Source organism: Salmo salar, chromosome ssa16, assembly GCF_905237065.1.
Source record: "Salmo salar chromosome ssa16, Ssal_v3.1, whole genome shotgun sequence".
Lineage (NCBI taxonomy): Eukaryota > Metazoa > Chordata > Actinopteri > Salmoniformes > Salmonidae > Salmo > Salmo salar.
The window spans coordinates 84,316,218-84,333,700 of NC_059457.1; the positions used below are offsets into that span (position 1 = coordinate 84,316,218).

The 17,483-nt window shown below is 42.1% G+C and overlaps 2 protein-coding genes across 17 annotated transcripts in view; one reads left to right on the forward strand and one right to left on the reverse strand.

The window, feature by feature from the left end:
• dmd (dystrophin) overlaps positions 1 to 16,178 on the forward strand; it is a 390,547-nt gene extending 374,369 nt beyond the window's left edge. For 10 of the 11 annotated variants that reach the window (XM_045698253.1, XM_045698254.1, XM_045698255.1 and 7 more), the window contains 7 exons: positions 3,066 to 3,131; positions 4,408 to 4,473; positions 7,377 to 7,535; positions 8,242 to 8,485; positions 12,463 to 12,577; positions 12,779 to 12,868; positions 13,471 to 16,178. In XM_045698253.1, the coding sequence (XP_045554209.1) occupies positions 3,066 to 3,131; positions 4,408 to 4,473; positions 7,377 to 7,535; positions 8,242 to 8,485; positions 12,463 to 12,577; positions 12,779 to 12,868; positions 13,471 to 13,568 (838 nt within the window). In that variant the 3' untranslated portion in view covers positions 13,569 to 16,178. Of the gene's footprint in view, positions 1 to 3,065; positions 3,132 to 4,407; positions 4,474 to 7,376; positions 7,536 to 8,241; positions 8,486 to 12,462; positions 12,578 to 12,778; positions 12,869 to 13,170; positions 13,197 to 13,470 lie in introns of all 11 variants that reach the window. The other variant, XM_045698256.1, reaches the window with a different exon arrangement.
• Positions 16,179 to 16,234: 56 nt separating this feature from the next.
• Positions 16,235 to 17,483, reverse strand: part of spag17 (sperm associated antigen 17) — a 46,562-nt gene continuing 45,313 nt past the window's right edge. For all 6 annotated transcript variants that reach the window (XM_045698269.1, XM_045698270.1, XM_045698268.1 and 3 more), the window contains 3 exons: positions 17,269 to 17,329; positions 16,966 to 17,113; positions 16,235 to 16,676 (listed from right to left, as the gene is read on the reverse strand). In XM_045698269.1, the coding sequence (XP_045554225.1) occupies positions 16,522 to 16,676; positions 16,966 to 17,113; positions 17,269 to 17,329 (364 nt within the window). In that variant the 3' untranslated portion in view covers positions 16,235 to 16,521. The remainder of the gene's footprint in view (positions 16,677 to 16,965; positions 17,114 to 17,268; positions 17,330 to 17,483) is intronic.

Sequence of the window (17,483 nt, forward strand, 5' to 3'; positions counted from 1 at the left end):
CCTGTCACTGTACTGTAGTCTATATCATGTTATAACTCATCCTGTCACTGTACTGTAGTCTATTTGATGTTATAACTCATCCTGTCACTGTACTGTAGTCTATATCATGTTATAACTCATCCTGTCACTGTACTGTAGTCTATATGATGTTATAACTCATCCTGTCACTGTACTGTAGTCTATATCATGTTATAACTCATCCTGTCTCTGTCACTGTACTGTAGTCTATATCATGTTATAACTCATCCTGTCACTGTACTGTAGTCTATATCATGTTATAACTCATCCTGTCACTGTACTGTAGTCTATATGATGTTATAACTCATCCTGTCACTGTACTGTAGTCTATATGATGTTATAACTCATCCTGTCACTGTACTGTAGTCTATATCATGTTATAACTCATCCTGTCTCTGTCACTGTACTGTAGTCTATATCATGTTATAACTCATCCTGTCACTGTACTGTAGTCTATATCATGTTATAACTCATCCTGTCACTGTACTGTAGTCTATATGATGTTATAACTCATCCTGTCACTGTACTGTAGTCTATATCATGTTATAACTCATCCTGTCACTGTGCTGTAGTCTATATGATGTTATAACTCATCCTGTCTCTGTCACTGTACTGTAGTCTATATGATGTTATAACTCATCCTGTCACTGTACTGTAGTCTATATGATGTTATAACTCATCCTGTCACTGTACTGTAGTCTATATCATGTTATAACTCATCCTGTCACTGTACTGTAGTCTATATCATGTTATAACTCATCCTGTCACTGTACTGTAGTCTATATCATGTTATAACTCATCCTGTCTCTGTCACTGTACTGTAGTCTATATGATGTTATAACTCATCCTGTCACTGTACTGTAGTCTATATGATGTTATAACTCATCCTGTCACTGTGCTGTAGTCTATATGATGTTATAACTCATCCTGTCACTGTACTGTAGTCTATATGATGTTATAACTCATCCTGTCACTGTGCTGTAGTCTATATCATGTTATAACTCATCCTGTCACTGTACTGTAGTCTATATCATGTTATAACTCATCCTGTCTCTGTCACTGTACTGTAGTCTATATCATGTTATAACTCATCCTGTCACTGTACTGTAGTCTATATGATGTTATAACTCATCCTGTCACTGTACTGTAGTCTATATCATGTTATAACTCATCCTGTCACTGTACTGTAGTCTATATGATGTTATAACTCATCCTGTCACTGTACTGTAGTCTATATCATGTTATAACTCATCCTGTCACTGTACTGTAGTCTATATCATGTTATAACTCATCCTGTCACTGTGCTGTAGTCTATATCATGTTATAACTCATCCTGTCACTGTACTGTAGTCTATATGATGTTATAACTCATCCTGTCACTGTGCTGTAGTCTATATCATGTTATAACTCATCCTGTCACTGTACTGTAGTCTATATCATGTTATAACTCATCCTGTCACTGTACTGTAGTCTATATGATGTTATAACTCATCCTGTCACTGTACTGTAGTCTATATGATGTTATAACTCATCCTGTCACTGTACTGTAGTCTATATCATGTTATAACTCATCCTGTCACTGTGCTGTAGTCTATATGATGTTATAACTCATCCTGTCACTGTACTGTAGTCTATATCATGTTATAACTCATCCTGTCTCTGTCACTGTACTGTAGTCTATATCATGTTATAACTCATCCTGTCACTGTACTGTAGTCTATATGATGTTATAACTCATCCTGTCACTGTACTGTAGTCTATATGATGTTATAACTCATCCTGTCACTGTACTGTAGTCTATATCATGTTATAACTCATCCTGTCACTGTACTGTAGTCTATATGATGTTATAACTCATCCTGTCACTGTGTCACTGTGCTGTAGTCTATATCATGTTATAACTCATCCTGTCACTGTACTGTAGTCTATATCATGTTATAACTCATCCTCTCTCTGTCACTGTAGTCTATATCATGTTATAACTCATCCTGTCACTGTACTGTAGTCTATATGATGTTATAACTCATCCTGTCACTGTACTGTAGTCTATATGATGTTATAACTCATCCTGTCACTGTACTGTAGTCTATATCATGTTATAACTCATCCTGTCACTGTACTGTAGTCTATATCATGTTATAACTCATCCTGTCACTGTACTGTAGTCTATATCATGTTATAACTCATCCTGTCACTGTACTGTAGTCTATATGATGTTATAACTCATCCTGTCTCTGTCACTGTACTGTAGTCTATATAATGTTGTAACTCATCCTGTCACTGTGCTGTAGTCTATATCATGTTATAACTCATCCTGTCACTGTACTGTAGTCTATATGATGTTATAACTCATCCTGTCACTGTGCTGTAGTCTATATCATGTTATAACTCATCCTGTCACTGTACTGTAGTCTATATGATGTTATAACTCATCCTGTCACTGTACTGTAGTCTATATCATGTTATAACTCATCCTGTCTCTGTCACTGTACTGTAGTCTATATAATGTTATAACTCATCCTGTCACTGTACTGTAGTCTATATGATGTTATAACTCATCCTGTCACTGTACTGTAGTCTATATCATGTTATAACTCATCCTGTCACTGTACTGTAGTCTATATCATGTTATAACTCATCCTGTCACTGTACTGTAGTCTATATCATGTTATAACTCATCCTGTCACTGTACTGTAGTCTATATGATGTTATAACTCATCCTGTCACTGTGCTGTAGTCTATATCATGTTATAACTCATCCTGTCACTGTACTGTAGTCTATATCATGTTATAACTCATCCTGTCACTGTACTGTAGTCTATATCATGTTATAACTCATCCTGTCACTGTCACTGTGCTGTGGGTGCTAGGGGCTATATAGAGCTCTATGGTTCATATTGACATGACACTGTCTAGTGGACATGTTAAAGCGGGTGTTGTCTGGATCACAACAGCTGACATCTTTAGGTTTTATTCCCTCTGTGTCTTTCTCTTTCGTTCTGTTCCACTCCTCTCATCTCTCTCTCCTCTCTCTCTCCTGTCTGTAGGCCTGCGTCCTCCCCTCAGCTTTCCCATGACGACACCCATTCACGCATCGAGCATTACGCCAGCCGGTAAGATAAAGACACAACACTCACTTGTATGTACGTAGTTAGACTGTAATCTCTCACCTACTGATTGACTGGAGAGTTACTGTGTCTGACAGTATAGACTCACTCACGGAATGTTGAACTTTAGACCTAGTTACAACCAGATACAAACAGGCATTCTCGTGCAATGCTGATTCCACCTTAGGTAGAGGTTTTTCTCCCCTTGTTTACTAAACTAGTGAATCTTTACTCTATAACCATCTACCTGAGGCTTGTACCAAGGTATTCAGCCCAGAGTCCAGGGTCTGCCACTGAATTGTCCTGGAACAATAGAGATGGTATTCACCCCAGAGTCCAGGGTCTACCACTGAATTGTCCTGGAACAATAGAGATGGTATTCACCCCAGAGTCCAGGGTCTGCCACTGAATTGTCCTGGAACAATAGAGATGGTATTGAGCCCAGAGTCCAGGGTCTACCACTGAATTGTCCTGGAACAATAGAGATGGTATTCACCCCAGAGTCCAGGGTCTACCACTGAATTGTCCTGGAACAATAGAGATGGTATTCACCCCAGAGTCCAGGGTCTACCACTGAATTGTCCTGGAACAATAGAGATGGTATTCAGCCCAGAGTCCAGGGTCTACCACTGAATTCTCCTGGAACAATAGAGATGGTATTCAGCCCAGAGTCCAGGGTCTACCACTGAATTGTCCTGGAACAATAGAGATGGTATTCACCCCAGAGTCCAGGGTCTGCCACTGAATTGTCCTGGAACAATAGAGATGGTATTCAGCCCAGAGTCCAGGGTCTACCACTGAATTGTCCTGGAACAATAGAGATGGTATTCACCCCAGAGTCCAGGGTCTGCCACTGAATTGTCCTGGAACAATAGAGATGGTATTCAGCCCAGAGTCCAGGGTCTGCCACTGAATTGTCCTGGAACAATAGAGATGGTATTCAGCCCAGAGTCCAGGGTCTACCACTGAATTGTCCTGGAACAATAGAGATGGTATTCAGCCCAGAGTCCAGGGTCTGCCACTGAATTGTCCTGGAACAATAGAGATGGTATTCACCCCAGAGTCCAGGGTCTGCCACTGAATTGTCCTGGAACAATAGAGATGGTATTCAGCCCAGAGTCCAGGGTCTACCACTGAATTGTCCTGGAACAATAGAGATGGTATTCAGCCCAGAGTCCAGGGTCTACCACTGAATTGCCCTGGACAGTGCTGCTCCTTCTGTACTAATGGTAGTGAAATGAGTGGAATGTGACTAGTGAAATGAATGTGTCTCCCCCCACAGGTTAGCTGAAATGGAGAACCGTAATGGATCTTATCTGAATGACAGTATCTCACCCAATGAGAGCATGTGAGCCCACCCCTTCCTCTTTCAATCCTGTCGTTGATTGGCTTGCTTTGTGAATTGGCTCAGTGGGTTACGTATGAAGCTGTGTTGTCTCTGTGAGGTGGGTTCTGTCTAGAGCAGTCATGGGTAACGCTTGGAGAGTCTCCTACGGATGGTTTTAAAGGTTCATCTAACTATCACACAAACTGTTAAACTAACTATCACACAAACTGTTAAACTAACTATCACACAAACTGTTAAACTAACTATCACACAAACTGTTAAACTAACTATCACACAAACTGTTCAACTAACTATCACACAAACTGTTCAACTAACTATCACACAAACTGTTCAACTAACTATCACACAAACTGTTAAACTAACTATCACAAAAACTGTTCAACTAACTATCACACAAACTGTTCAACTAACTGTCACACAAACTGTTCAACTAACTATCACACAAACTGTTCAACTAACTATCACACAAACTGTTAAACTAACTATCACACAAACTGTTAAACTAACTATCACACAAACTGTTAAACTAACTATCACACAAACTGTTAAACTATCACACAAACTGTTAAACTATCACACAAACTGTTAAACTAACTATCACACAAACTGTTAAACTAACTATCACACAAACTGTTAAACTAACTATCACACAAACTGTTAAACTAACTATCACACAAACTGTTAAACTAACTATCACACAAACTGTTAAACTAACTATCCACTAAACAGAGCACGCTGTTGAATATCAACAAAGTTGCAGTTTGAGCATCTATAGACCATCTATAGACCATCTATGGACCATCTATAGACCATCTGTAGACCATCTATGGACCATCTATAGACCATCTGTAGACCATCTATGGACCATCTATAGCTATAGACCATCTACAGACCATCTATTGACCATCTATAGACCATCTATAGACCATCTATTGACCATCTACAGACCATCTACAGACCATCTATAGACCATCTATAGACCATCTATTGACCATCTATAGACCATCTATGGACCATCTATAGACCATCTACAGACCATCTATAGACCATCTATGGACCATCTATAGACCATCTACAGACCATCTATAGACCATCTATAGACCATCTATTGACCATCTACAGACCATCTATTGACCATCTACTGACCATCTACAGACCATCTACTGACCATCTACTGACCATCTATAGACCATCTATAGACCATCTATAGACCATCTATTGACCATCTACAGACCATCTATAGACCATCTACAGACCATCTACAGACCATCTATAGACCATCTTTTGACCATCTTTTGACCATCTACTGACCATCTATAGACCATCTATAGACCATCTATGGACCATCTACAGACCATCTATAGACCATCTACAGACCATCTACAGACCATCTACAGACCATCTATAGACCATCTTTTGACCATCTATAGACCATCTATAGACCATCTACAGACCATCTACAGACCATCTATTGACCATCTACAGACCATCTATAGACCATCTTTTGACCATCTTTTGACCATCTACTGACCATCTATAGACCATCTATAGACCATCTATGGACCATCTACAGACCATCTATAGACCATCTACAGACCATCTACAGACCATCTATAGACCATCTACAGACCATCTACAGACCATCTATTGACCATCTATTGACCATCTATAGACCATCTATTGACCATCTACAGACCATCTATAGACCATCTATTGACCATCTACAGACCATCTATTGACCATCTATAGACCATCTATTGGGAACAATCCAAATACAATGTTGTCCTGTCAGGCTTTTATCAGTGAACTATAGAGAATCATCAGTGGATGTTCTTCTATCATTGGCTGCTTTCATAAATCTTCCTCCAATCCCTGTCTGTGCACACGACAGCTTTCTTAACATATATTTGATAAGTCCTTTCTCAGAGCGCAGAACAAGCGTTAGAGGCTTAAGGTTTGAGTGACTGATAAGTGGGATACCTGGTATTATTACAACTATTCACAGACAGACACACAGAGAGAGGAGAGAGATAGATACAGAGAGAGAGCCCAGCACATGCTGGATATGTTGAATTGAAATTATTCCATTACTGTCTGCATTTTCACCATCAACAGTACAGCCAGAATGATATCACAACTTTAACCCTACCCCCAAGCCAACAGGTTAATGATATCACGACTTTAACCCTACCCCCAAGCCAACAGGTTAATGATATCACAACTTTAACCCTACCCCCAAGCCAACAGCTCTACATCTCAAAGGATATGTATTTGTCAGAGTGGATAATTGAACATTGAATTGAATGAAATATACTTGAATACTGAACAACAATCTGTGGTAAATGTGTCAATTTATAGCTGGTTGGCTCCGCTCTGTCTCTGTGGCTCTCTGTCTCTCTGTCTCTGTGGCTCTCTGTCTCTGTGGCTCTCTGTCTCTCTGTCTCTCTGTCTCTCTGTCTCTCTGGCTCTCTGGCTCTCTGTCTCTGTGGCTCTCTGTCTCTCTGTCTCTCTGGCTCTCTGTCTCTGTGGCTCTCTGTCTCTCTGGCTCTCTGTCTCTCTGTCTCTCTGTCTCTGTGGCTCTCTGTCTCTGTGGCTCTCTGTCTCTCTGGCTCTCTGTCTCTGTGGCTCTCTGGCTCTCTGTCTCTCTGTCTCTGTGGCTCTCTGTCTCTCTGTCTCTCTGGCTCTCTGTCTCTGTGGCTCTCTGTCTCTCTGTCTCTCTGGCTCTCTGTCTCTGTGGCTCTCTGGCTCTCTGTCTCTCTGTCTCTGTGGCACTGAAAATGAATGTTGTTAGTTGACTGGCTGGCCGTTGTGAGGCTGTTAGGTGTGACTGGCAGCTAATAGCAACCTCTCTCTGTGTGTATGTCCCCCTCTCTCCTTCTCCCTCCCTCCTTCTATCACTGTAGTGATGATGAACACCTGCTGATTCAGCACTACTGTCAGAGTCTGAACCAGGGCTCTCCCCTCAGCCAGCCACGCAGCCCCGCCCAGATCCTCATCTCCATGGAGAGTGAGGAGAAGGGGGAGCTGGAGCGGGTGCTCAACGACCTGGAGTCAGACAACAGGTGAGGGGAACAGTGTGACACATTCATACCAACTGATCCCAACACAGAAGTGATGTAGACAAGCTTCACCATCGAACGTCCATGTTGGATCCAGACGATTCTACAGTTGTGTCAGACAGTCGCTTTACAGTTGTCTTGTGGGTTGATAGGTCGTCACTAGTTACCACAGCCCCAAAGTCATAAACCCCACCTATTTAAAAAATATACATCTAATTTTAAACCTAACCCTAACCACAACCACACTGCTAACCTTATGCCTAACCTTAAATTAAAACCTAAAAGGATTTTTTTTAATCATGAAATTTGACGATATTATAGCCAATTTTGACTTTGTGGCTGTGGTAACTAGTGGAAACAGAGTTGATAGTGAGGTTTTTGGTTCTAGGCCAGGTTACTGTAAAGCACTTTGTGACTGATGTTGTTGTAAAAAAGATACAAAATAATTTGATTGAGGGATTAATTGACTAGACTGAGCTGAGTTAGCCTGGGTACCAGTCTGTTTGAGTTAATATTAAACTCCTTGGCATATCACGGAGTGGAATGTTAGGAAACAGGTTCTGGATTTCAGGCTAGAGCTGAGTCCCGTTGTGTACATGTCAGTCAAGGGCACATCAACAGATTTTTCTCCTAGTCAGCTCGGGGATTCAAACCAGTGACCTTTCGATTACTGGCCCAACGCTCTTAACCACTGTCTGCTCCCTCTCAGGAAGCTACAGGCAGAGTATGACAAGTTGAAGAAGGCCCACGACCACAAGGGTCTGTCCCCGCTCCCCTCACCCCCGGAGATGCTGCCCGCTTCGCCCCAGAGCCCACGGGACGCCGAGCTGATCGCTGAGGCCAAACTGCTGAGGCAGCACAAAGGACGGCTGGAGGCTCGCATGCAGATCCTGGAGGACCATAACAAACAACTGGAGTCACAGCTACACCGGCTCAGACAGCTACTGGAACAGGTACTAAAACACACATTTACATTTACATTTAAGTCATTTAGCAGACGCTCTTATCCAGAGCGACTTACAAATTGGTGCATTCAACCTTATAATATCCAGTGGAACAACCACTACACAGTACACACACTATACACACAGTATACACACAGTATACACACACAGTATACACACACACAGTATACACACAGTATACACTAGAGGTCGACCAATTAATCGGAATGGCCGATTAATTAGGGCCGATTTCAAGTTTTCATAACAATTGGTAATCGGTATTTTTGGACACCGATTTGCCGATTAATTTTTTATTTTTTTTGTATTATTATTATTTTTTTTGATTTTTTTTTATACACCTTTATTTAACTAGTCAAGTCAGTTAAGAACACATTCTTATTTTCAATGACGGCCTACGAACAGTGGGTTAACTGCCTTGTTCAGGGGCAGAACGACAGATTTTTACCTTGTCAGCTCGGGGATTCGTTTTTGCAACCTTCCGGTTACTAGTCCAACGCTCTAACCACCTGCCTTACATTGCACTCCACGAGGAGCCTGCGTGGCAGGCTGACTACCTGTTACGCGAGGGCAGCAAGAAGCCAAGGTAAGTTGCTAGCTAGCATTAAACTTATCTTATAAAAAACAATCAATCTTAACATAATCACTAGTTAACTACACATGGTTGATGATATTACTAGTTTATCTAGCGTGTCCTGCGTTGCATATAATCGATGCGGTGCCTGTTAATTTATCATTGAATCACAGCCTACTTCGACAAACGGGGGATGATTTAATAAGCGCATTTGCGAAAAAAGCACTGTCGTTGCACCAATGTACCTAACCATAAACATCAATGCCTTTCTTTAAAATCAATACACAAGTATATATTTTTAAACCTGCATATTTAATTCATATTGCCTGCTAACATGAATTTCTTATAACTAGGGAAATTGTGTCACTTCTCTAGCGTTCCATGCAAGCAGTCAGGGTATATACAGCAGTTTGGGCCGCCTGGCTCATTTATTCCTAACAAAGGCCGTAATTAATTATGACATAACATTGAAGGTTGTGCAATGTAACAGGAATATTTAGACTTAGGGATGCCACCCGTTAGATAAAATACAGAACGGTTCCGTATTTCACTGAAAGAATAAACGTTTTGTGTTCGAAATGATAGTTTCCGGATTCGACCATATTAACGACCTAAGCCTCGTATTTCTGTGTGTTATTATGTTATAATTAAGTCTACTGATTTGATATTTGATAGAGCAGTCTGACTGAGCGATGGTAGGCACCAGCAGGCTCGTAAGCATTCATTCAAACAGCACTTTCGTGCGTTTGCCAGCAGCTCTTCGCAATGCTTCAAGCATTGTGCTGTTTATGACTTCAAGCCTATCAACTCCCGAGATTAGGCTGGTGTAACCGATGTGAAATGGCTAGCTAGTTAGCGGGTGCGCGCTAATAGCGTTTCAAACGTCACTCGCTCTGAGACTTGGAGTAGTTGTTCCCCTTGCTCTGCATGGGTAACGCTGCTTCGAGGGTGGCTGTTGTCGATGTGTTCCTGGTTCGAGCCCAGGTAGGAGCAAGGAGAGACGGAAGCTATATTGTTACACTGGCAATACTAAAGTGCCTATAAGAACATCCAATAGTCAAAGGTATATGAAATACAAATCGTATAGAGAGAAATAGTCCTTCAATTCCTATAACAATTACAACCTAAAACTTCTTACCTGGGAATATTGAAGACTCATGTTAAAAGGAACCACCAGCTTTCATATGTTCTCATGTTCTGAGCAGGGAACTTAAATGTTAGCTTTTTTACATGGCACATATTGCACTTTTACTTTCTTCTCCAACACTTTGTTTTTGCATTATTTAAACCAAATTGAACATGTTTCATTATTTATTTGAGGCTAAATTGATTTTAAAAATGTATTATATTAAGTTAAAATAAGTGTTCATTCAGTATTGTTGTAATTGTCATCATTACAAAAAAAAAAATGTAATCGGCCGATTCATTGGTATCGGCTTTTTGGTCCTCCAATAATCGGTATCGACGTTGAAAAATCATAATCGGTCAACCTCTAGTATAAACGCACACACACAATACACACACACACACACACACACACACACACACACACACACACACACACACACACACACACACACACACACACACAGACACACACAGTATACATAGACGTACAGTATGCATACTTTCACACACAGTATACAGAAAGTACACACATGTGTGGCTCAGTTGGTAGAGCATGGTGTTTGCAACGCCAGGGTTGTGAGTTCGATTCCCACGGGGGACCAGTACGGAGAAAAAAATTTATGAAATGTATGCATTCACTACTGTAAGTCGCTCTGGATAAGAGCGTCTGCTAAATGACTCAAATGTAAAAATGTAAATGTACATGCAGTATACACACACACACACACACACACAGTATACAGAAAGCACACACAGAGTCCAAAACCAGTTATAATGTCTGTCTATCTTACATGACCAAAAGTATGTGGACACCTGCTCGTTGAACATCTCATTCCAAAATAATGGGAGTTGGTCTCATCTCATTCCATAATATGGAGTTGGTCCCCCTTTGCTGCTATAACATCCTCCACTCTTCTGGGAAGGCTTTCCACTAGATGTTGGAACATTGCTGCGGGGACTTGCTTCCATTCAGCCACAAGAGCATTAGTGAGTTTGGACACTGATGTTGGGTTATTAGGACTGGCTTGCAGTCGGCATTCCAATTCATCCCACAGTTGTTCAATGGGGTTAAGGTCAGGGCTCTGTGCAGGCCAGTCAAGTTCTTCCATACCAATCTCGACAAACCATTTCTGTATGGGCCTTGCTTTGTGCATGGGGGCATTGTCATTCTGAAACAGGAAAGGGCCTTCTCCACAAATTTGGAAGCACAGAATCGTCTATAATGTCATTGTATGCTGTTCCTTCACTGGAACTAAGGGGCGTAGCCCGAACCATGAAAAACAGTCTCAGACCATTATTCCTCCTCCACCAAACTTTACAGTTGGCACTATGCATTGGGGCAGGTAGTGTTCTCCTGGCAGTCACCACACCCAGATTTGTCCGTTGGAATGACAGATGGTGAAGCATGATTCATCACTCCAGAGAATGCGTTTCCACTGCTCCAGAGTCCAATGGCGGCGAGCTTTACACCACTCCAGCCGACTCTTGGCATTGCGCATGGTGATCTTAGGCTTGTGTGCGGCTGCTCGGCCATGAAAACCCATTTCATGAAGCTCCCGACGAACAGTTCTTGTGCTGGAACTCGGTAGTGAGTGTTGCAACCGAGGACAGATGATTTTTACACGCTAAGCGCTTCAGCACTCGGCGGTCCCATTCTGTGACCCTGTGTGGTCTACCACTTCCCGGCTGAGCCGTTGTTGCTCCTAGATGTTTCCACTTCACAATAACAACACTTACAGTTGACAGGGGCAGCTCTAGCAGTGCAGAAATTTGACGAACTGACTTGTTGGAAAGGTAGCATCCTATGATGGTGCCACATTGAAAGTCACTGAGCTCTTCATTAAGGCCATTCTACTGCCAATGTTTGTCTATGGAGATTGAATGGTTGTGTGCTTGATTTTATACATGTCCACATACTTTTGTATATATACTGTGTCTGTCTACAGACTGATGAGTGTGTGGGATAATGCCTGTGTCTGTCTCCAGACTGATGAGTGTGTGGGATAATGCCTGTGTCTGTCTCCAGACTGGTGAGTGTGTGGGATAATGCCTGTGTCTGTCTCCAGACTGGTGAGTGTGTGGGATAATGCCTGTGTCTGTCTCCAGACTGGTGAGTGTGTGGGATAATGCCTGTGTCTGTCTCCAGACTGGTGAGTGTGTGGGATAATGCCTGTGTCTGTCTCCAGACTGGTGAGTGTGTGGGATAATGCCTGTGTCTGTCTCTAGACTGGTGAGTGTGTGGGATAATGCCTGTGTCTATCTCCAGACTGACTCCAAGGTGAACGGTACAGCCCTGTCCTCTCCCTCCACCTCGTCCCAGCGCTCTGACACCAGTCTGCCTCTGATGCGTGTAGCAGGCAGCCAGACTACAGAGACCATGGGTGAGACTGGAACTCCACTCAGCACAATATCACCAGCTATGAGCCCACTGGACCAGACTGGTTGTTACAGTGTTATGTCATATTTTGGGACGCTATGGTCAGGTTGATGCTATACTGGTTTTAAAAATACGTTTCGTATGAAGTCTTTGTACTGACCTGAAGTCGTCTCTGGACTGGTTGTAATCATTTTCTTTGCTGTAGGTGACGATGAGCTGTCGAGTCCGTCCCAAGATGCATTGGGGCTAGAGGAGGTGATGGAGCAGCTGAACAACTCCTTCCCACACAGCCAAGGTAGGACGCACACACACACACAGACACGCACACAAACACACACACACACACGGACATCCTACTCACTCAAGCAATTTCCATAGATGCACACATTACCTCATATTAGAACTACAGTCCAGGCGGTTCATTCTCCTAATGATCTAAACAGTAGGATCAGCCTCAGTGGCATATCTTGACTACGGTTATTAATTCTACACTTTGACTGACCTCTTGAAGTACATGGACCCTTTTCCTCTCAGTCCTCTGATTGTTCCCTCCTTTCTCTTTATTTCCTTCTTCCCTGTTCTGTGTCTGTGACCCAGGAGGTCGAAGGGGAAACCAATGAGAGGTCAGTGGGGTCACCAGCCCCGTCTACTGTACCCTCCTCTCCTGGCCAGTTCTCCCTCCTCTTCTCTCCTCTCTCTATTTCATTCCTCTTCCCTATTCCTCTCTATTCCTCTCTATCTCTCATATTTCTTGGTGTATTTTGTGTTTGTTTGAGGGGGTGGGGTGGGATTGTTTACTTTAGTATTTGAAGAAATGCATTCATGAGTGTTTAATATTTGGGTGAGAGTCTGCGTCTGTTAGTCCGTCTGACGGTTCCTTCTGTCCTTCCTCTCCAGGACTGAGTGTAGGCAGTCTGTTCCACATGGCAGATGACCTGGGTCGAGCCATGGAGTCATTGGTCAACGTGATGACGGACGAACAGAGTGGCGAGTAGCGGCAGACGAGGGCCCGCCCCCGCATGCTTTTCTAGTCAAAACAACTGGATTGGACACGTTTACAAAGAGAAAAATACATATATTTTTGTGAAGGATCAGCATTACAAAACTTGTAGATTTCAGTAGTTTCTTAAAAGTATTGAACATGGTTTTATTAACAAAAGGCAGGTTTTTAAACTTCTATGCAATTGTATAAAAAATAAGAGAAAGAAAAAGTATGTGTAAATGTTGTGAACGTATTTCCATTTCTTTGTATGGAGCGCATTTCACAACATTTGTATCGAAAAGAAAGATTGTAAACATAAGGGTGCTTTATATTACAAAACTATGTTTATTATAACAAAATACGATATACTGTAAAGGCAATGCAGTCGTCCTGTACCCTTTCAGCGTAGAGACTGACTGTGTGTGTGTATGCACGTTTGTGTGTGTCTTGGTACGCAAGGATGTGTGTGTGACGTGTGTGTGACGTGTGTGTGTGAAGGTAATCTATTTTCCACATTGCATTATAGCTTTTGCTTTGGGCTGATGTTGTTTATCAAACCATCCATCCATCCATAGGTCATAGGTCATCTTTTTCTTTAGTAGTGTCTGTTTGATGATCGTAATATGATACTATGCCCTTTGCCTGCATTCACCGCAGCTCTGGTCCACTCCTATGTGTTGAATCTACCATGAGGACCCATAGAGCTCTGGTCCACTCCTATGTGTTGAATCTACCATGAGGACCCATAGAGCTCTGGTCAACTCCTATGTGTTGAATCTACCATGAGGACCCACAGAGCTCTGGTCCACTCCTATGTGTTGAATCTACCATGAGGATCCATAGAGCACATACTGAAAGGTCCAATCTGGGATATTAACAGCCGTTATTGTTGTTTTTCAAATTAAGGATTGGGCCTTTAACACTGACAGAAAGAAAGTAATAGTGTTCTTTTAATACCTATTCATAGTGGTTTTGTAGGATTATGGAATTGAATTTGAATTGAATACCATTTAAAATAGAGCTACAGTAGTGTGACATTCAGCTGGTTGTAATCCTGAGATGATTTTATTGATTTGAAATCTATTTGATTTGATCTGAGTTCTCTCCTAGTGTGATTGGGAGTGTTTTAAGATACAAGTGTATGATTCTAGAATGCCCAGTAATGCAAGCTCTACCTCGTTTTAATTGGTCAAAACCAAACTTTCACATTCTTTTTCATTCTGATCCATCCCCTGTTTCCCTTCCTAGGAAGGTGCAGAAAATATTCTACTGTAGTTGGATGCCATCTTAAAGAACCCACCCATGTTCTGAAATGGAATGACTCCCTCCAGATACATACACTGTAGTGTCCTCAGCGTAGTTGGATGCCATCTTAAAGAACCCATCCATGTTCTGAAATGGAATGGCTCCCTCCAGATACATACACTGTAGTGTCCTCAGCGTAGTTGGATGCCATCTTAAAGAACCCATCCATGTTCTGAAATGGAATGGCTCCCTCCAGATACATACACTGTAGTGTCCTCAGCGTAGTTGGATGCCATCTTAAAGAACCCATCCATGTTCTGAAATGGAATGACTCCCTCCAGATACATACACTGTAGTGTCCTCAGCGTAGTTGGATGCCATCTTAAAGAACCCATCCATGTTCTGAAATGGAATGGCTCCCTCCAGATACATACACTGTAGTGTCCTCAGCGTAGTTGGATGCCATCTTAAAGAACCCATCCATGTTCTGAAATGGAATGGCTCCCTCCAGATACATACACTGTAGTGTCCTCAGCGTAGTTGGATGCCATCTTAAAGAACCCATCCATGTTCTGAAATGGAATGGCTCCCTCCAGATACATACACTGTAGTGTCCTCAGCGTAGTTGGATGCCATCTTAAAGAACCCATCCATGTTCTGAAATGGAATGACTCCCTCCAGATACATACACTGTAGTGTCCTCAGCGTAGTTGGATGCCATCTAAAAGAACCCATCCATGTTCTGAAATGGAATGGCTCCCTCCAGATACATACACTGTAGTGTCCTCAGCGTAGTTGGATGCCATCTTAAAGAACCCATCCATGTTCTGAAATGGAATGACTCCCTCCAATCTGAATGTGTTCAGATACATACACTGTAGTGTCCTCAGCGGTTCATTAAGACATAGAAAGGAAATGTCAGACAACTGGACCAGGGTGCACTACTGTTATCCATCCTGGACAGACTAGAGTTGATCTTCTGTGTGATAATGCATTTGTTTTCTTTTATTTGTGTGTTCCTTTATGGAATTGCATGGTGTGGGGGCGTTATCAGTGTGTGTGAGGTCACAGTTGATTAAATATTCCCATGCTTATTTAAAATCCAACCAATTGAAGGTATTCTTCATGATTATATTCTAGTTTCATGACAACACCTTTTTATTTGTTTTTGCACCATGGTATAGCAGCATGATCAAAGATAATGATTCATTAATCCAATACACTGCGTTATTCATTTCTAACCCTGGAGTTGTATTATCCATCTTTTTCAATAACTCATCTGTTTCACAACATATCAAATTCCACCAAATATATGCCTTACTACTGTATTATACAATGCTTTACTGTGTCTATCAATAAAGCGGTGATGTTGACTTGAGCTCCCTCCTTGTCTTTCTCTAAACCATTTCAGACACCACCTCACTGACAGGAATGTGTTATATCACTGTTCTTTATTCCTAAGAGTCATTGTATTCAACAGCCATCGAACAACGGCAGTATGTGACTAAAACACCAAAGCACGGTGAAAGTTGTTTTATATAAGTTGATTCAATTTCACCTGGAAGTGGGAAGGAAAAGATGAAGTTTCAGTGGGGAGTGAATGTTTGTAAAACCCTTAACAGCCCTTATCATCCGTTAGACATTATACCATGGCATTGTTGAATACTCGTTTCTGATTGGCTTGACGGGCATTCTAGAGAGTGTTCAGATACTGTAAATCACTAATCAGTGGTGGAGAGAAGAGGTCTGCGAGGGAGGACCACTCCACGTCTGACTGAGGGGGAAGAGGAGATGAGGCGGACCTTGGAGACCCCTGTCTGGAGCCCGTTGGTATGATCCTTGGTCCTGGTGTCATACATACGCTCGGGGAGGATGGGTGAGACCACTCGTTAAGGAGGGGACAACAGAGACCATCGCTGCTTTCACTGAGAGAAACTTTGACCTTTGCCATTAACTCTGTAAAAACCAATCATGTCCTCACTTGAGCTATTCTATAACCATGCCATATAACCATAACCATTACACCAGTAGTGTAAGATCTCTCACTGCACAATGAAAACATCACAGAGGCTACCAACTCTATAGTAAATATTGACAACCCTAGGAAGTTATCCGTAGAGGACTATCCAAATAACATGGGACTACAAGCCATTTGAGAAGGATATTAGCTAAGACAGGCAGGTAGAAGATCTCAGTCTCAGTCTTGATGTGGATGTGGTGTGAGATGTAGACCTCTCCCTCTGCAGACTCCCCCAGACCTATAGTCATGGCATACAGCTCCACCTGAAGCTCAGTCTTCATCCCAGCAGCCACCTGCAGCAAAGGTCAGGGGTCAATTTAGTCATATCAGGAAGTGAAGTGAAATGTATGAATCTAAAACATCCTCAAAGAAAACAATGGGAAATGTTCAGTTTGTGTATTGAATAAAGCTGACTACAGTAACTATCACTCTGCTCAGTAGAACTCACAGGTCCAGGGGTGTAGATGACTCTGATTCCAGTACCAGGGGACGGCTGTTTCACACTGAACCTAAAGTACCACAACACAGAACAGTCGCTGAACTTACCAGAACATAGACGGAGAAGAACACACCCTGACCACAACCAAGACCTTAAACCTTGTCATTTTCACTGCACCACCATCTTTGACAGACATGTCCGCAAACAGCCATACTAATTGTTCA